The sequence below is a fragment of the Anomaloglossus baeobatrachus genome, chromosome 1 (assembly GCF_048569485.1).
Source record: "Anomaloglossus baeobatrachus isolate aAnoBae1 chromosome 1, aAnoBae1.hap1, whole genome shotgun sequence".
In the NCBI taxonomy this organism is placed as follows: domain Eukaryota; kingdom Metazoa; phylum Chordata; class Amphibia; order Anura; family Aromobatidae; genus Anomaloglossus; species Anomaloglossus baeobatrachus.
Genome location: NC_134353.1, coordinates 195,340,446 through 195,355,896, shown reverse-complemented (window position 1 = coordinate 195,355,896; position 15,451 = coordinate 195,340,446). Strand labels below are relative to the sequence as shown.

General features: G+C 46.0%; 1 protein-coding gene across 1 annotated transcript in view; it reads right to left on the bottom strand.

Annotated features, from left to right (window-relative positions):
* Window positions 1-822: 822 nt before the first annotated feature.
* The window catches only part of PDGFC (platelet derived growth factor C), a 403,078-nt gene continuing 388,449 nt past the window's right edge, over window positions 823-15,451 (bottom strand). The window contains exons 5-6 of the mRNA XM_075347615.1: window positions 7,990-8,207; window positions 823-2,106 (exon numbers count right to left, since the gene is read on the bottom strand). Of these exons, the coding sequence (XP_075203730.1) occupies window positions 1,990-2,106; window positions 7,990-8,207 (335 nt within the window). The 3' untranslated portion in view covers window positions 823-1,989. The remainder of the gene's footprint in view (window positions 2,107-7,989; window positions 8,208-15,451) is intronic.

Sequence of the window (15,451 nt, the reverse complement as noted above, 5' to 3'; positions counted from 1 at the left end):
AGAGGTAACGTCTCTCTCCCATGTTCCTGTGTATGGGGAGTCAGAGTGACCGATAGTCAATCACTGCCAAGTGTATATGGGAAACGTGCAGCATCACATTGCACCAATTAAATCTAATAAAGGCGATACAGATGCAATACTCTAGCTTTGAGTCATGCTTACATTTGATGTAATAAACGCTTGCCTCACAAAGTTGCTGACCACTACTGGCTTAACTCTGGACAAAAACTCTTTCACTTAGCAGGACTAATTGTAGAAATATATCCAAGGATAATAGCTATGACTTAGGTCTTACTTTTTGAAGCAATGATACAATACCATGATAATGTTGGATTATTATTGACTGGGACTGCCATCGATCATGAGAACCAGGGTCCTGAGTCCTTCATTTAAAAGAAGAGGCAGTTAAGCATCCATATTGCTTTATTCACACTCTTTGGACCACCAAGCCTCTGTGTATCACCCCTGTAGAACTTGACTGGATGCTCAACCACTGCTATCTTCAAAAAGATTCTCGAATATCTTGTTTTTCAAATCAATGAGGTACCAATAAGTTGGTCCCCAACTAATAAGACACTTATCACCTATTCTGTGTAGAATCAATCGTAAGTCATCCCTTTTAACTTTTTAGAATCCTATGAAATCTTTTGTAGAATAATAAATAGGTAATATATCACTAATTTCTAGTAATATATTATAGTATGTGTGCACTACATAGTCAATATTTTGGGGGGTTTTGACTTCCAAAAGAAAATTCAATTTTCCATAATATTATACAGGTTTGTAAAAAAATATATATCTGCAATAAATCATGAGAAAATGTAAGGTACATTTTTTAATCTGTTTATTAAAGGAGAAAGTTTTAATATGTGCATTGTTAATAGGCAAACAATTCTGATTGCATGGTTTTGCTTTGCAGATAATGATTTTGCAGTTGGACGTAAGAGACAGCTGAGAGTCATAAGAAACAAACTCAGAGACATGTTGAAGTTTGATGAGACTGCATCGTATTCTTTTGTTTAGAAAAACTACATTGATATCAGTTATTAAAGACCGTTCAGTAGCAGCTCGGTACCAATATCTTTGCTCCATCTACCATTTCCTTTTTCAATGTAAAACCCAGATACTTCACTTTTTAGCACCATATACATATACCCACCTCTTACAGCTTGATCACAATTCAACTGGACTTAACAAAACAAAAGAAAATAATAATGAATTACACAAAAAGTTTATCTAAGCTTCCAAAAGACATTACATTAAATATTTATGTAAAAAGAGATAAAATTAACACAATTAGAAAAAAGCAAATAGATATAATTGAAAAGAATATAAAATGTACAAAAGTAACACAATGAAAAATACAATACAACAAAAGCCTTTAGCTGGATTGAGGCATCTGTCTACTTCGGATGTGATTAATATATGCATTGGTCCAAGCACATTGTAGGAAGAAATGAAAGGTCAATTGAAAATGTTTGCATGAGGCTTTAGAGGGAAAACCCTCACTTTCTTAGTCACGCTTACAAAACTGGGTGTAACTGTTCCCACCACACAAAAAATGCTTACATCATGCAAATAGTCTTCTCTGGGATTTCAAAGCTGACATCAAGAACAGAGTATATTTCCACCATGATGGTATGCAGTGCTGTGGTCAGTCTTCTAGCAGAATTCCACAAAGTCTGTCCAGTAGACATTTCATGTAACATTATGACTGTCCGGTCCTAATGTAGGGCTTCATCTGTATATAGTAACATTAAAGGGCAGCCACACTGAGTAATACCCTCTCGATGATGTGGCGTCTAGACCATTCAAATGTTAATGGAAGGATTTACCCAACCTCTCCTCGCATAATGACATAGTTGTACGTCTGTAAGACTGGCAGCCGTAAACAGACTTCCATGTTTACAGTGTAAAAGTAGGCTATTCCTCAGGAGAAATAGCAATATCTTGTATGTGCTTTAAATATTGTTTCATTTACTTGTCAATTTATCCTTCAGTGTTCCCCTTGCACTGGCAAGCGCACTCTTCGTGATGGTCCAGGGCCACGTCTGTCAGTGACTTCTGCAGTATTCTTGAACCAGGCCTTTGCTTAACCTGTAGAACCTTTTAAAAAGATCAAAAATTGAAAGGTTAACAACATTGGCAAACATTTTTTACAGTATCTAATGTATCAACTATACACAAAAAACATGATATTTAAATTTGTCTCAGACAACCCCCCTTCCATATGTCCTTCTATAACATTCCATATTCCTCTGTACGAGTAAGAGTGGAATTGATGTCCATTCATACTTTCACTTGTCTCCATTAAACAACTAGAGTTTAGGAAATTTCCCAAAATTCATTTTGGGCAGATTCATTCAGTTTGGTTTGAAATAGTTATCTAGTACATTTGGAATCAATCGAATCTGCAGAGTGGAGGATAAAAAGCAATAAACTATTGTACTTGTACATGTCATGCCCAAGTCCCGGCTCCTGATTGTTACCTTCTGCCCATTCTCATTCTGGACACCTGCTGTATGCTTTCAGCTATGTATGTTTGAGAAAAAAATACTTTACAAGCCACACGGGAGACTGACTGGTCAAAAAGGCACAGTGAGGCGCGCCTGCACAAGTCTTTGATTACACTGAACAGGCGCAAAACTTCGGACATAATGTGGATGGCGTAGAGACGTCACCTATTTCTCTGCAGTTAGAAGAGGTAGAGTTTGAAAGGACCATGGTGGCATCTGAAAGGACTGGAGCCAAATGGGAAACTGACTGGACAATTAGGCACAGTGAGTCGCGCCTGCGCAAGTCTTCAATTCCAGTGCGCAGGCGTGAAACTTCAGACATGAAAATATAGAGATGTCACCCATTTCCATGCAGTTAGAAGAGGTGGAACTTGAGGGGACCATGGTGGCATCTAAAAGGACCAGAGCAACGCTGATTGCAATTTCCAGATACCCATTGGACTGGACCACATAATTTACATGCAGAGTGTGTCAAGTATAAAACACTTTTCTGAGGTACGCAGGGGAACATCTGAGGATATAAAGGGGTTGCAGGAATGACATTCACATGATCCTAAGCTGATGGGCATAGCTTATATTTTTATTTTATGTCATTTTACCACAGGTGGAGGGGAGTTATTATGACGGGAATCTTTAAAGTCACATTACTTTGTATCTATGTACTTCTTTAGGGGTCAAACTTATTAAAGTGTTCCAGGATGCTTAATAAATTTGATTCAAAATATTACACTTCTGTATAGAAGTTTATATTGACTTTACTTTTTACGCCACGTCATTCCCCTTTCCTGACTTCATGGATGTGGTAAAAACATTACTTGCATAGCAAACCACACTCACTTTTAAAAACATGCAGGAACAGTGAAAAATCACTAAAGGGATCATATTTTTGCCCCAAAATACTTTCCACCAATAATAAAAAACTTTATGATGCAAGGAAAATGCCACTAAAGCTCTGATACATGACCCCAGTTCTGTACGTAGCGACATACTATAGCTAAGGTTAATAAAAAGAAAGGATTTCATATGGAATTTAGGACATTTCTTTCAAGCCTCAGGCCTCTGTAAATCTATCACTCCGTCATGACACTGGCACAGCTCAGCTCTGAGCTCCTATAATGAAGTGTTAGCATTTACTACATCAGATTGCTGAACAGCACCTGGCATAAGGATTAAAGGCGTTGTCCAACTAGAAGAAAATTAGGCTTAGGGCTAGTGATGGGCGAGTACTAAAATGCTCAGATGCTCATCTCGATTAACAAGCATAATGGAGGTCAATGGAAAACCCCAGCATTTTTCCAGAAGACCCCACGGGAGGTCTGAGGGGGGGCCTGAAAATCCCTGAAATGGATGCAAACACTGCTGAAATTGACTGGGAATAGCATAATAGCATGGGGAAGATTCCTGGACACATATCTGACTCTCAAGTCGCTGCTGAAAACAATGTTGTCAGAGTATTACACTCCTTAACGGACTGACAAGAAAATGCTGTAAGGCTGTATGCGCACATGCGTCCAGTACCTTGCAGAAATGAACGCATCCTCTGGCAGAATTTGTCATTGCCAAATTTGGTTTTGACCACGAAAACGCTAAAAATGCGCATGCGTTTTTCCTGCATTTTTACCGCGTTTTGCCCTCGTTTTACATGCTTTTTCATTGCTTAAAGTCAAATGCGTTTTCAATACAAATACACTACTAACTAAAGTTTAAACATTCACACAGTATGAAAAAAAAGAAAAAAATGATAACAAATATCATGTTTTAAATCATAAACAAAATAGCTAATTATAGTAAAAAGATTAATGTGATCTAATATTTATGTATAAAATAACGTTAAATTATTGTTTTTCTATTCGGACTATATGTGAGTGTGAAAAGGGACACATCATGACCTCACTATATTGTCAAAAATGCTTGCATTTTGCATCAAAAAAGCATGTAAAACGCTAGTATTTTGATTTAGGATCCGTTTTGAAAGTTCTCATTGACTTTCATGTTAGCAAAAGGCATCCAAAATGGCAAAAACAATTGACATGCTGCTTCTTCAAACGCAGAGATTTTGACAAATTTTCTGTAACTAAAACGCTGCGTTTTTAAAAGAATCGTGCGCACAACAAATCACAATTTCCCATAGACTTTGCTTGGAAATCAAAACGCATGCATTTTTGCATTAAAACGCTGTAGTTGAAAACGCTGCGGAAACGCATGAAAAAACACAACGTGCGCACACAGCCTAAGAATTGACATGTTGCTGATTATTTTCTGCGCCAAATTTGCAAGGAAAGAAACCCTCAACATGTGCACTGAACTTCAGGTTTTTCATTGACTTTTACTGGCGTAAGGATTTGGTTGCCGTTTTGTGACCAAACTGCATTAAAAACCACATAAATAATGCAATAAAAATGCACTGTGTGCACACAGCGTTAAAATTCTTTTAGTTTCCCATTTCAGTCAGGCAAATTAAACAATTGTGTGCATTAGCTATATGAAATTTCATGGCTTTTGCTGAGACTGTAAAATCATTTTTAAATTAGCATCACACTCATTAAAAATGCTGCTAAAAAACGCTGTAAAAATGCAACGTCTGAATATAGCCTTAATATCTCGCCCATGGCTCACCGTATTTCCTCATCGCCTATGACTACAGTAGTTGACAAAATGTAGGACAGGGATGTCAAACTCAAAAAGGCCCCTTCACACATCGTGTGAAAAAGCATGTGTAAGGGCTCATGCGCACTTTGCTTATTTTTTTGTGTTTCTGCAGCATTTTGAGCAGCAGCGTCACATTGTCATAATGCATGCGTTCTGGTTCCCCAGCAAAGTCTGTGAGAATCATGCAAAATCCGTGCGCACGATGCTTTTGAAACGCAGCGTTTTGATTGTCAAAAATTTGACTAGATCTCTGCGTTTAGAAAAGCAGCATGTCACTTCTTTTGAGCGTTTTGGCAGCATTCTACACCCATTGAAATCAATGAGTTGTAGAAAAACGCTACCAAAATGCTAAGCAGTGCGTTTGCACTGCATTTTTGTTGCTATCCGCATGTTTTTTTAACATAATAAACGCAGGTCTTTCGATCTCTCTCTCTCTGTCCATGTCAGTCTCTCCCTCTCACCCCCTCCCTCATACTCACTGATCCACGATCACCGGCGCTGCGCTGCACAGCGTTCACACTGTGGCGGCTTCTCTTCTTTTGAAAATGCCGGCCGCTCATTAATCCATCTCGTATTCCCTGCTTCCCCCGCCCACCGGCACCTATGATTGGATGCAGTCAGACACACCCCCACGCTGAGTAACAGCTGTCTCACTGCAAGCAATCACAGCCGCCGGCGGGCGTGTCTATATCGAGCAGTAAAAAAAAAATAATAATTAAAAAAAAAATTGACGTGCGGTCCCCGCAATTTGGATACCAGCCAGGGTGAAGCCACATGGCTGAAGGCTTGTATTCTCAGGATGGGGAGCTCCACATTATGGGGAGCCCCCCAGCCTAACAATATCAGGCAGCGGCCACCCGGAATTGCCGCATTCATTAGATGCAACAGTCCTGGGACTCTACCCGGCTCATCCTGAATTGCCCTGGTGCGGTGGCAAACGGGGTAATAAGGAGTTAATGGCAGCAGCCCATAGCTGCCACTAAGTCCTAGGTTAATCATGGCAGGCGTCTCCCCGAGATACCTTCCATGATTAACCTGTAAGTTAAAGAAAATAAACACACACATCCAAAAAATTCTTTATTTTTAATGAAAGAGAAAAAAAACACCCTCTTTCGCCACGTTATTAACCCCTCAAAAACACCTCCAGGTCTGACATAATCCACGCAAGGTCCCACGACGCTTTCAGCTCTGCTACATCAGAAGCTGAAAGGAACGGCAGTAGAACACTGCCGCTCCTGTGAGCTCCATGCAGCAACTGAAGTGAGTCGCGCGATCAGCTGTGCTGTCACTGAGGTTACTTGTGGCCACCGCTCTCAGGTGGAGGACTGCAGCTGTGGCCGCGAGTAACCTGAGTGAAAGCACAGCTGATCGCGCGGCTCACTGCAGTCACTCAGGGGATTTGCGATCACAAGTGAGTCCTTCACGTGTGACCATAAATCAGGCTGAGACACAGAGAGAAAGACGCGCAATGTCAGTGAAATCGGGTGAAGCTCTGATGTCACTGCTGCGGACTCCTGTGTCCTGGCACTGACCTCGGAGGTTCATCTGAGTTTATGACAGCACACAGAGACAGAGCCGCGGGATGACAATGAAGTTGGGTGCAGTTCATCGGAATTCATTCTCATTGCCCAGCTCTGTCTGTGTCTGCTGTCAGCGGGCATGTAGCAGAGCTGAATTGCCGGGGGACTGCACTGACAAAAATGCATCCAAAACACATGCAAAATGCATCCAAAATACATGCGTTTTGGGTGCATTCTTTTTGTCAACACACAGCGTCAAGTTTGCCAGAGGGTGCATTTATTTCTGCACTGGCCAGGACGCAACGTGCGCATGAGCCCTTACACGGTATGTTTTGGACATCCGTATGGCCGTCTGTGTGTGTGATCCATGTCACATCCATGTGCTGTCCATATGACATATATGTGTGTCATCCGTGTGACATCCATGTGACCGGTACCAGAAAATAATTGATTGCTCTCAGTGGGAGAAACAAAATTATAATCTTGTAGTTCTAATACCTTTTAATGGCTACCTAAAATAACCGGAAAACAACGCATGATACTGAAATGAATGGTCTTATGTATAAAAGATGTGCAAAGCCAGAAAATGCTAGATAAATGTTAGATAGATAATAGATTCAGTAGATAGATGATAGATAATAAATAGATAGATAGCTAGATAGCTTGTACAGCTAATTAACAAAGTTAATAAAGAATTTTAGATAAAAATGTGTGGTTCCCCCTAATTTTCATAACCAGCACAGGTACAGCAAAAGCCACAGGCTGCAACCCTCAGCTGTACCTTGTCTGTTTTTGAAAAATAGAAGGGATCCCACGCTGATTAATTAAGTACAGTAATGTATGAGCCACAGTGGGCAGTGATGAGCGGTGACAGCATGAGTTAACCGCAGGTCATTACCCGCGGCTCTTACGCCAACTATCGAGAGTTTCCGCAGCAAAGAACTTTGGTGGACTCATGAGTTCAACTCAGTTCACTGCCCGCGGTTCTCATGCCAAGTATCACAAGTGGGTTTGACAAGATGGGAGAGGCCTCGGCTAATGCAAGTGTATTGAGCGAGGCCACGGCCATCTAGTTGACTTCTGGCTGGGAGTGTACATATCACATACTTTCGGCCATGTGACCGCCGTTCCTGGCTCTGACACCTGCGAATCTTCACAGCGCACAGTGCATTTAATGTTAGGATTCATAAGTCCGCAATCACATAGCGTGATATAGAGTGACTACAGACTTTAAGGTTTAGACCGGACAACCACTTTAAATAACGGCAAGTAATTTAAAATGCTAAAATAAAACAAATTCATACCTCATGGTATTTCTTGGTGACTTTAGTTGGGGTGCACTGGCATTCACCACAACTGTGGCTGCAGCATGCACAGTTTCCTCCACACCGTTTCACTAGGAGGCAACTTGGCCAAAATATGGCATCTGTCCTTTTTAATTCCTCCCGTAAAGACACAGAAAAGTTACGTGGCGTACAGCTGTACAGTCTCACTTCATCTCTCATAATACTCAGGTCAAGCACTGGTGAGATAAAAAAAAAGAAAAATACAATTATTGTAAGAGAATTCTATTTGCTTGATGAAATCTCGTATAAGTGCAAAATTCCAAGACAATACTCACATTTAGTGTAAACTTACACATAGCTTTAGGCATTCAATTCTCTAGGGGGGCAAATAAAGAAAAAAATCACTGATCGCTGTCCTGTCTGGTGTTCAGCACCCTAACTCTTCTGAGTCACGTGATGGCAATTCAGACTCTACAGATCACACTGTGCTGTATGTGTGGGCTAAAAGTGTCTGTTACAATGTAATTTTAAAGAGCATCAGGACGAGGTTTCACAGGCTAACACTGTAAAGCTGGGGTCACACGAGCGTATGACATCTTTTCTGAGAGCATCGAATGTGATATACTAATGACACTGTGTCATGTGCTGTGCTTGCATGCGAAAATCAGAGCACAGGGGAGGAGAAGAAGAAGAGATTAATTTCTTCATCTTCTTCATTGTCTGTCTCTGTGTATATTGGACTGCTCCCAGATGACATCCGAGTGCAGTCTGATGTTTTCACACACACACACACACCCATAAACTTGTATGGGTGCACGTGATCCGAGACATGCTGGCAATCACAGCATACTGTGATTTTTTTCCTCACTTCGATTAGAACTGAGAAAAAAATCAGATCTGCTCTGCCCCATAGAATAACACTGGTCCGAGTGCAATATGATTTTTTTTCTCACATGTACTCATCCAATTTATACACTCATGTACAAGAGTCCTTAAAGAGATGTCCAGCTCACACATACAGCACAATGTGATCTGTATCGCTATCACAATACTCACCAGTGGAGTGTAAAAGTGCTGAATACCTGAAAATACAGTAATACCTTGACTTGCACCAACTTTTGAATGTTTCAAGATGCAAGTTGTTGCTCTGTATCTTTTTTGCTTCATAATGAGCAGAAAGGTGAGGTATGAGCAACTTATACTCAGCCTTCCTCCAATGCCCTGCTGCGCTCTCACATATTTATCAGCTGACTGCATAATTTGAGGATGCCGCACTGCCGGGGACTAAAGGGAGGGTGAGTATAATATTTTTTTTTAAGTGTGCAGTGTGATGGGAGCCATGTACCAGGATGGAGGGCCATATACCAGAATGGGGGATCATATGTGCCAGGATGGGTGGCCATGTATCAGGATGGAGGCCATGTACCAGGATGGGTTCATATATGCAAGGAATGAGGTCAAATACCGGGTTGAGGGATCATAAATATGCAGTACCAGGATGGGGGCCGTAAACCAGGATGGGGGTGTGTATGTAAAGTCTAAAAAAGATTAATAGCATTTCAATTAATTTTAAAGGGGAAATTTAATTTAATAAGAGCAAATTGAGTTAAGAGCTCAGTCACAGAACAAATTAAACTTGTAAGTCAAGGTATAGTAATCTTTAATATATTACAAAACACACTCCACCCAACACTAATATTTACACTGGCTTAGGGAATAAAAAAATTAACAGGAGTACTTCCTTAAAGGGATACTCTAGAGAGATAAAAAATGTTTGTACTGTCCTACCCACATAAACTATTGAGCTGAGCTGGCCACTGCAGTTCTGATATCTTTAAATCACTTCTAAATCAATTAAATAGGAGCTGCTACTCACTCCTGTATGGGATGTTACGTCAGAGATCAGTGTAAAGCTTTGTGTTGCAGCAGAGAACAGGGGGCATTGTTGGGGCATGGTCGCCGACTCCATGCTTTTCCTACCTGCCATGCCCCCTGAGTGAGGAGCAATTACTATTTTATTCATTTACAACTAGTTATGGGCGGACCCGGACTGTAAAAATCTGAATCCACGTGGTTTCAAAGGTACCTGGGTGATGAACAAGACCCAAGATTCCAAGAGTTGATCTGGATCAGGCACTTGGGAAATTAAAAAAAAAAAAAAAAAAAAAAAAAGAGGAAAAATAAAGTCTCTGAGGCTCCGGCACGGTTGTACACTGCTCCCGCGTGGCTATACACAGCTCCTGCACGGCTGTAGACTGCTCCCGCGACTTCGCCTTCACTTCCTGGGCTGCTAATTATTGCTCATCCATATTTACTGCTTTCTCCGCAAACCAGCTGTCCTGGCTTCTGTGATTGGTTGCAGTCAGACATGCCCCCAGCCTGTGTGACAGCATCTGACTGCAACCAATCACAGATGCTGTCTGCGGATCAGTATTGTAGTATAAAAATAAATAAATAAAATATTTGACGTAGGGTCCCCCCATTATATGATACCCAGCACAGATAAAGCCCACGGCTACAGGCTGCAGCCCCCAGCCATGCGCTTATCTTGGCTGTGTATCAAAATAAGAGGAACTGCATGCGGCTTTTTAAAATAAATAAATAATGTAACAAAAGGCTTGCAGTCCCCTCCAATTTTAATATCCAGCCAATATAAAGCTCGACAGCTGGGAGCTGGTATTGTCAGGCTGGGGAGGTCCAGTCTTAAAATAGCAGCCTGCAGCCATTAGGTATTGTCGCATCCATTAGATGCGACAAACCCAGTACTTTATCTGGCTCTTCCCAATTGCCTTGGTGCGGTGGCAATCGTGGTAATATAAGGGGTTAATAACAGCTCACAGCTGTCACTAAGCCCGAGATTAGTTATGACAGGCATTTGAAACCCCCCATTACTAATCTGTAAGTGAAAGTAAATAAACACAAACACCGACAAAATCCTTTATTTGGAATAAAAGACAAATAAGCATTGTCTTCCACCACTTTATTAACCCCCAAAATACCCCTGCAGGTGCGACATAATCCACGCAAGGTCCCACGACGATCCAGGCTCTGCTACATGTGAACTCATACCACAGGACCATAGAACAATGACCTGCTGCTGTGAAATTCGGCAGAGAGTGAGCCGCATGATCAGCGGTGACATCACTCAGGTGATTTGCGGTCACATCATATCCTTCACCTGTGACCGCAAATAGCCTGAGTACCTCTGCAGTTACAGCGCGCGGTCATTGTTCTTTGTCTGTGCGCTGTAGTTTCAGCTGTAGCAGAGCTGAATCGTCATGGGCTCTCATGTGGATTACGTTGCACCTGCAGGGGTGTTTTGGGGGTTAATAATGTGGTGGAAGAGGGTGATTTTTTGTCAAATAAAGAATTTTTTTGATGTTTGTGTTTATTTACTTTCACTTACCGATTAGTAATGGGGGGTATCATAGACACCTACCATTACTAATCTAGAGCTTAGTGGCAGCTGTCGGCTGCCATTAATCTCTTATATTACCCCGATTGGCCCCGATTGCCACTTCCCAAGGGCAATCGGGAAGAGCCGGGTAAATCGCCGGGCTTGTTGCATTCAATGAATGCGACAATCCCTGAAGGCTGCAGGCTGTTTTTTTTTAAGACTGGTTCTCCCCAGCCTGAGAATATTAGCCCCCAGCTGTTCGGCTTTATCTTGGCTGGGAATCAAAACTAGGGGAACTGCACATTAGTTTTTTTAAATTATTTATTTAAATGATTTAAAAAAAAAAAGCCGTATGCGGTTCCCCCGACTTTGATACACAGCCAAGATAAGTACTGGCTGGGGGCTGCAGCTTTAGCCATATGCTTTATCTGTGCTGGGTATCATAATATGGTGGGACCCGACACCAAATGTTTTATATTTATACCGCGATAGATGAACACAGCATCAGTGAGTGGAAGAGTCAGACACGCTGTCACTCAGTGTGGGGGAGTGTCTGACTGAAAAAAATCACAGGAGCCGTGGGCGGGGAAAGCAGTGCATATTCAATGAGCCTAATGTGTCGCGGGCGGCGGGGCGCGGCGCTCACCACGCTCGGGTCCGGCGCTGCTGCTGCTCGGTGGCTCGAGCGGTGGGCCGGATCCAGGGACTCGAGCGGCGCTCCTCGCCCGTGAGTGAAAGGGGGTGGTTTGGTTTGGGGATTTTGTCCGTGACGCCACCCACGGTTGTGGTGAGGTTGGGACACCACCGCTGCTCTGGACGGGGATCCCGGGAGCGATGACAGGGAGCAGCCGAGATGTTTCTCTCCCCTCCGTGGGTAGGGGGGTTTTGGTGGTCCCGGGGCCCTGTGATGGGGACTGTAAGGTGGATGGCGGGGTTTGGTGAGGTGCAGGGTCGCGGGGGCAGCGCAGTGCCAGGCGGCACGGTAGTACTCACTCAGCCAATGACGCAGACGGAGTCTCTGATAAAACAAACGGCTGGATGGACGGGTCCCGCAGCCGGCTGCGATGGTCACTCCCGGTAGGTTGGCGGTGACTGTCTCTCCCTGCACCTGTAATGTGTCTTCGGCTCCGATGGCTTCCCACCGGTAACCCGCTCCCCAGCGGTGTATTTGCCAGAGGAGCCCCTTTTTGCCCGCAGGCTCTGGCCCTGGGAACTCTAGCTGTGGCGGTAGCTGTATTTCCCTTCACGGTTAAGCGGTTGCCTTCAGTCGGGTCTTTGCTGCTGAGAAACGCCGGAGGTTCCCGTCGCTGACGGATTTGACTGGTTTAGCGGCGACTCCAAGCCTGGTTGGGGTCCGTAGGCCCTGCCAAATGGTGCTGGCTTCTCTTCGCTCCCCGGTTCGGTACCGGCGGGCCACCGCCCATCCCCAGTCTTTACGGTTGTGCATCAATCGGCCTCGCCTGCAGACGGTCACCACCGTCTGCCAACCTTGCTCTTGAGTGCCCGGGCCACGTACCCGGACACCGTCAGTCTGCTCTTGCTCCTTCACTACTACTTCACGCTCCTCCACTTCCACTCTCCCTCTCTCAACTCTCTTCTTTTTCCCGCCTCCAGGACTGTGTGCTCCTTGGTGGGTGGAGCCAACCGCCTGACCCCGCCCCACCTGGTGTGGACATCAGCCCCTGGAGGGAGGCAACAAGGATTTGTGTGTGTGACTGATGTGCCTAACCGGGGTGTGGGGTGTGTTGTTCTAGTACCTGTGATGTCCTGGCTTGTCCAGGGCACCACATTCCCCCTTGGTTAAACGCAGACTGTCCGCGGGCTGCCCGTCCATCACCGGTTTTATTTTGTAACTGTAGAAAAAGGGGAAAACATATAAAATATTCAACATAAGCATGTTATAAATCTTCCCTTAACGAGGGGCACTTCCTTTAACGTTACTAAAAATACATTTTTATTAACGGTACACGGCTTCCGCTCTCTCCCGCCCAAACAACCTGGCCCTGATGCTGCCCCTAAGAAGTGGGCAGCACCCCTTGCCCCAGTCCATTACCAAGCTGCCCGAGCGGGTATGGTCCCTTTCAGGGGACCCACGTCCATGGTGGACCCCTAACCCCCGGAGGATGGTCACCGGTCCTGGTGGTGGCCGGGCCCCAGCCTACTCCACTGCAGGCCCTTCCTCCAATCTGCCTCTCCGGAGGCAGTAACGGATGTATGCCAACAATTATTTACATGCCACAAGTTTGTGGTTGCCCTGCAAGTTCTCGGGCTTGTCCGTAAGTAGTTCCTTACGCCAACGGTGCAAAGGGTCCCCTCAGGGACAACTTGCCGGCAACGGCCGGTTCAATCATGGTTGCAAATCAGATAACATCTTCGGCTGATCCAATCTTATAATTTGGTTACTTAACAGTACTGGTGGTCCCAACGGGGACAACTTGCAGTGAAGGACCGCTGCCTCACTTCAGGTCCACCCCACAGACCGGGGGAGGGGGCTGGGCTGGCGCTTGAGGCCCCTGGCCTCCTCTCAGCCTAGCGTCCAGGGCAAACCAGCCCCTCTCCCCGCAGTGCCGGGTATAGGTGACGAGGTCACCGGGGAGCAAGTTGCGGCCCGGGTGGTCCTCCGGCAGGTGGTCATTCATGTCCCTTCGGGCCACAAAAACTTCGGCCTCCAGGCCCGGCTCAAAGATGAATCTGTATCCTCTACGGACATCAAATCTCCTCACTTGCCCCTCATATCTCGGGCCCCGTACTCGGAAGGTGGCTCTGCGAAGGCTCTCCTTCTCCTGGATGGTGCGGGCTACCAGCTCCGCTTTCCTCTTCTCCCTCTCCGCAATCTCTCGGCCCAGCGGGGTCGGTTCCCTGTCCCAGTATGGGGCTTCTGCGGGCCCCTGCGCGCGGCTTGGGCCCCGCGAGACCTCCTTCACGCTGCCCACTGCCGGCATTCTGGGTGGAAGGTCCCGCGGTGTCATGGCCTGGGGGGATGCCTCACAGCGGCTACACGGCACAGCCTCAGCCGAGGCATGGGGGATGGGTACAGGGGTCCTCTCCCACTTGACTTCCACCTCCTCCTGCATGGGGTGAGCCGCCGGAGTCGGTACGGGACCAGTCACGGTCACCACATGTGCCTCCGGTATTCTTCCGCTGACGGGCTCGGTCTTCAGCTGCTTCCATGGAAGCGGTTCAGGGTGGCCACAGGCTTCGGCTGCAGATCGGTCCGCTTGGGCGGATAGGCAGGGTACCGCTACCAGTTGCGGTGGTAGCGGGCCTAGTGACGGGGCAGCAGCAGCCAACACGGGCAGCGGGGGAGGCAGCAGGGCGAGTGGGCGCAGACCGGGCCCCTCAGCCGCGACGACCAACCCGGTAGGGATACAGGGGCGTGGGTCGCTTACCCGCTCTTTCAAAACTACCTCTACCTTGCGTCTCCGTATGGCCACCACCACATCCGCCATGTCGGCCTCCCACTCCTCCAAGAGGAGCTGCACTCGGATCTGCAGACGGCTACTTAGTTGGGCGGTCCGGACCTCCACCCACGCCGCGGTGCCGGGAGCGAGGGCTATGGTGCTGCTGGTCAGACGGTGCATTGTTGCAGCGGCCTCTTCCAGGAACCAAAGATGGCCGCAGAGTCCCGGTGTCCCTGCTTTTAAAGCCGCGGTTCACATGCGACCGGATGCCATCCGTGCCCCCTTGGTTTCTTTCTGGCACCTCCTCTTTAGGGGCAGAGCCTCAGCTTTCGCGCCTCCACTGTTCGGGAAGACGCTCGAGCGGGGAACTTTTCGCACCCAAGATGGCGGCTTCTGAAAATTTTCGGCCGAACACCTCCGGCAGGACATAAGGCGCACATCTACCAGGCGGCAGAACGGTAAGATCCTGTTCGTGACGCCAAGTTGTCGCGGGCGGCGGGGCGCGGCGCTCACCACGCTCGGGTCCGGCGCTGCTGCTGCTCGGTGGCTCGAGCGGTGGGCCGGATCTGGGGACTCGCGCGGCGCTCCTCGCCCGTGAGTTAAAGGGGGTGGTTTGGTTTGGGGATTTTGTCCGTGACGCCACCCACGGTTGTAGTGAGGTTGGGACACCACCACTGCTCTG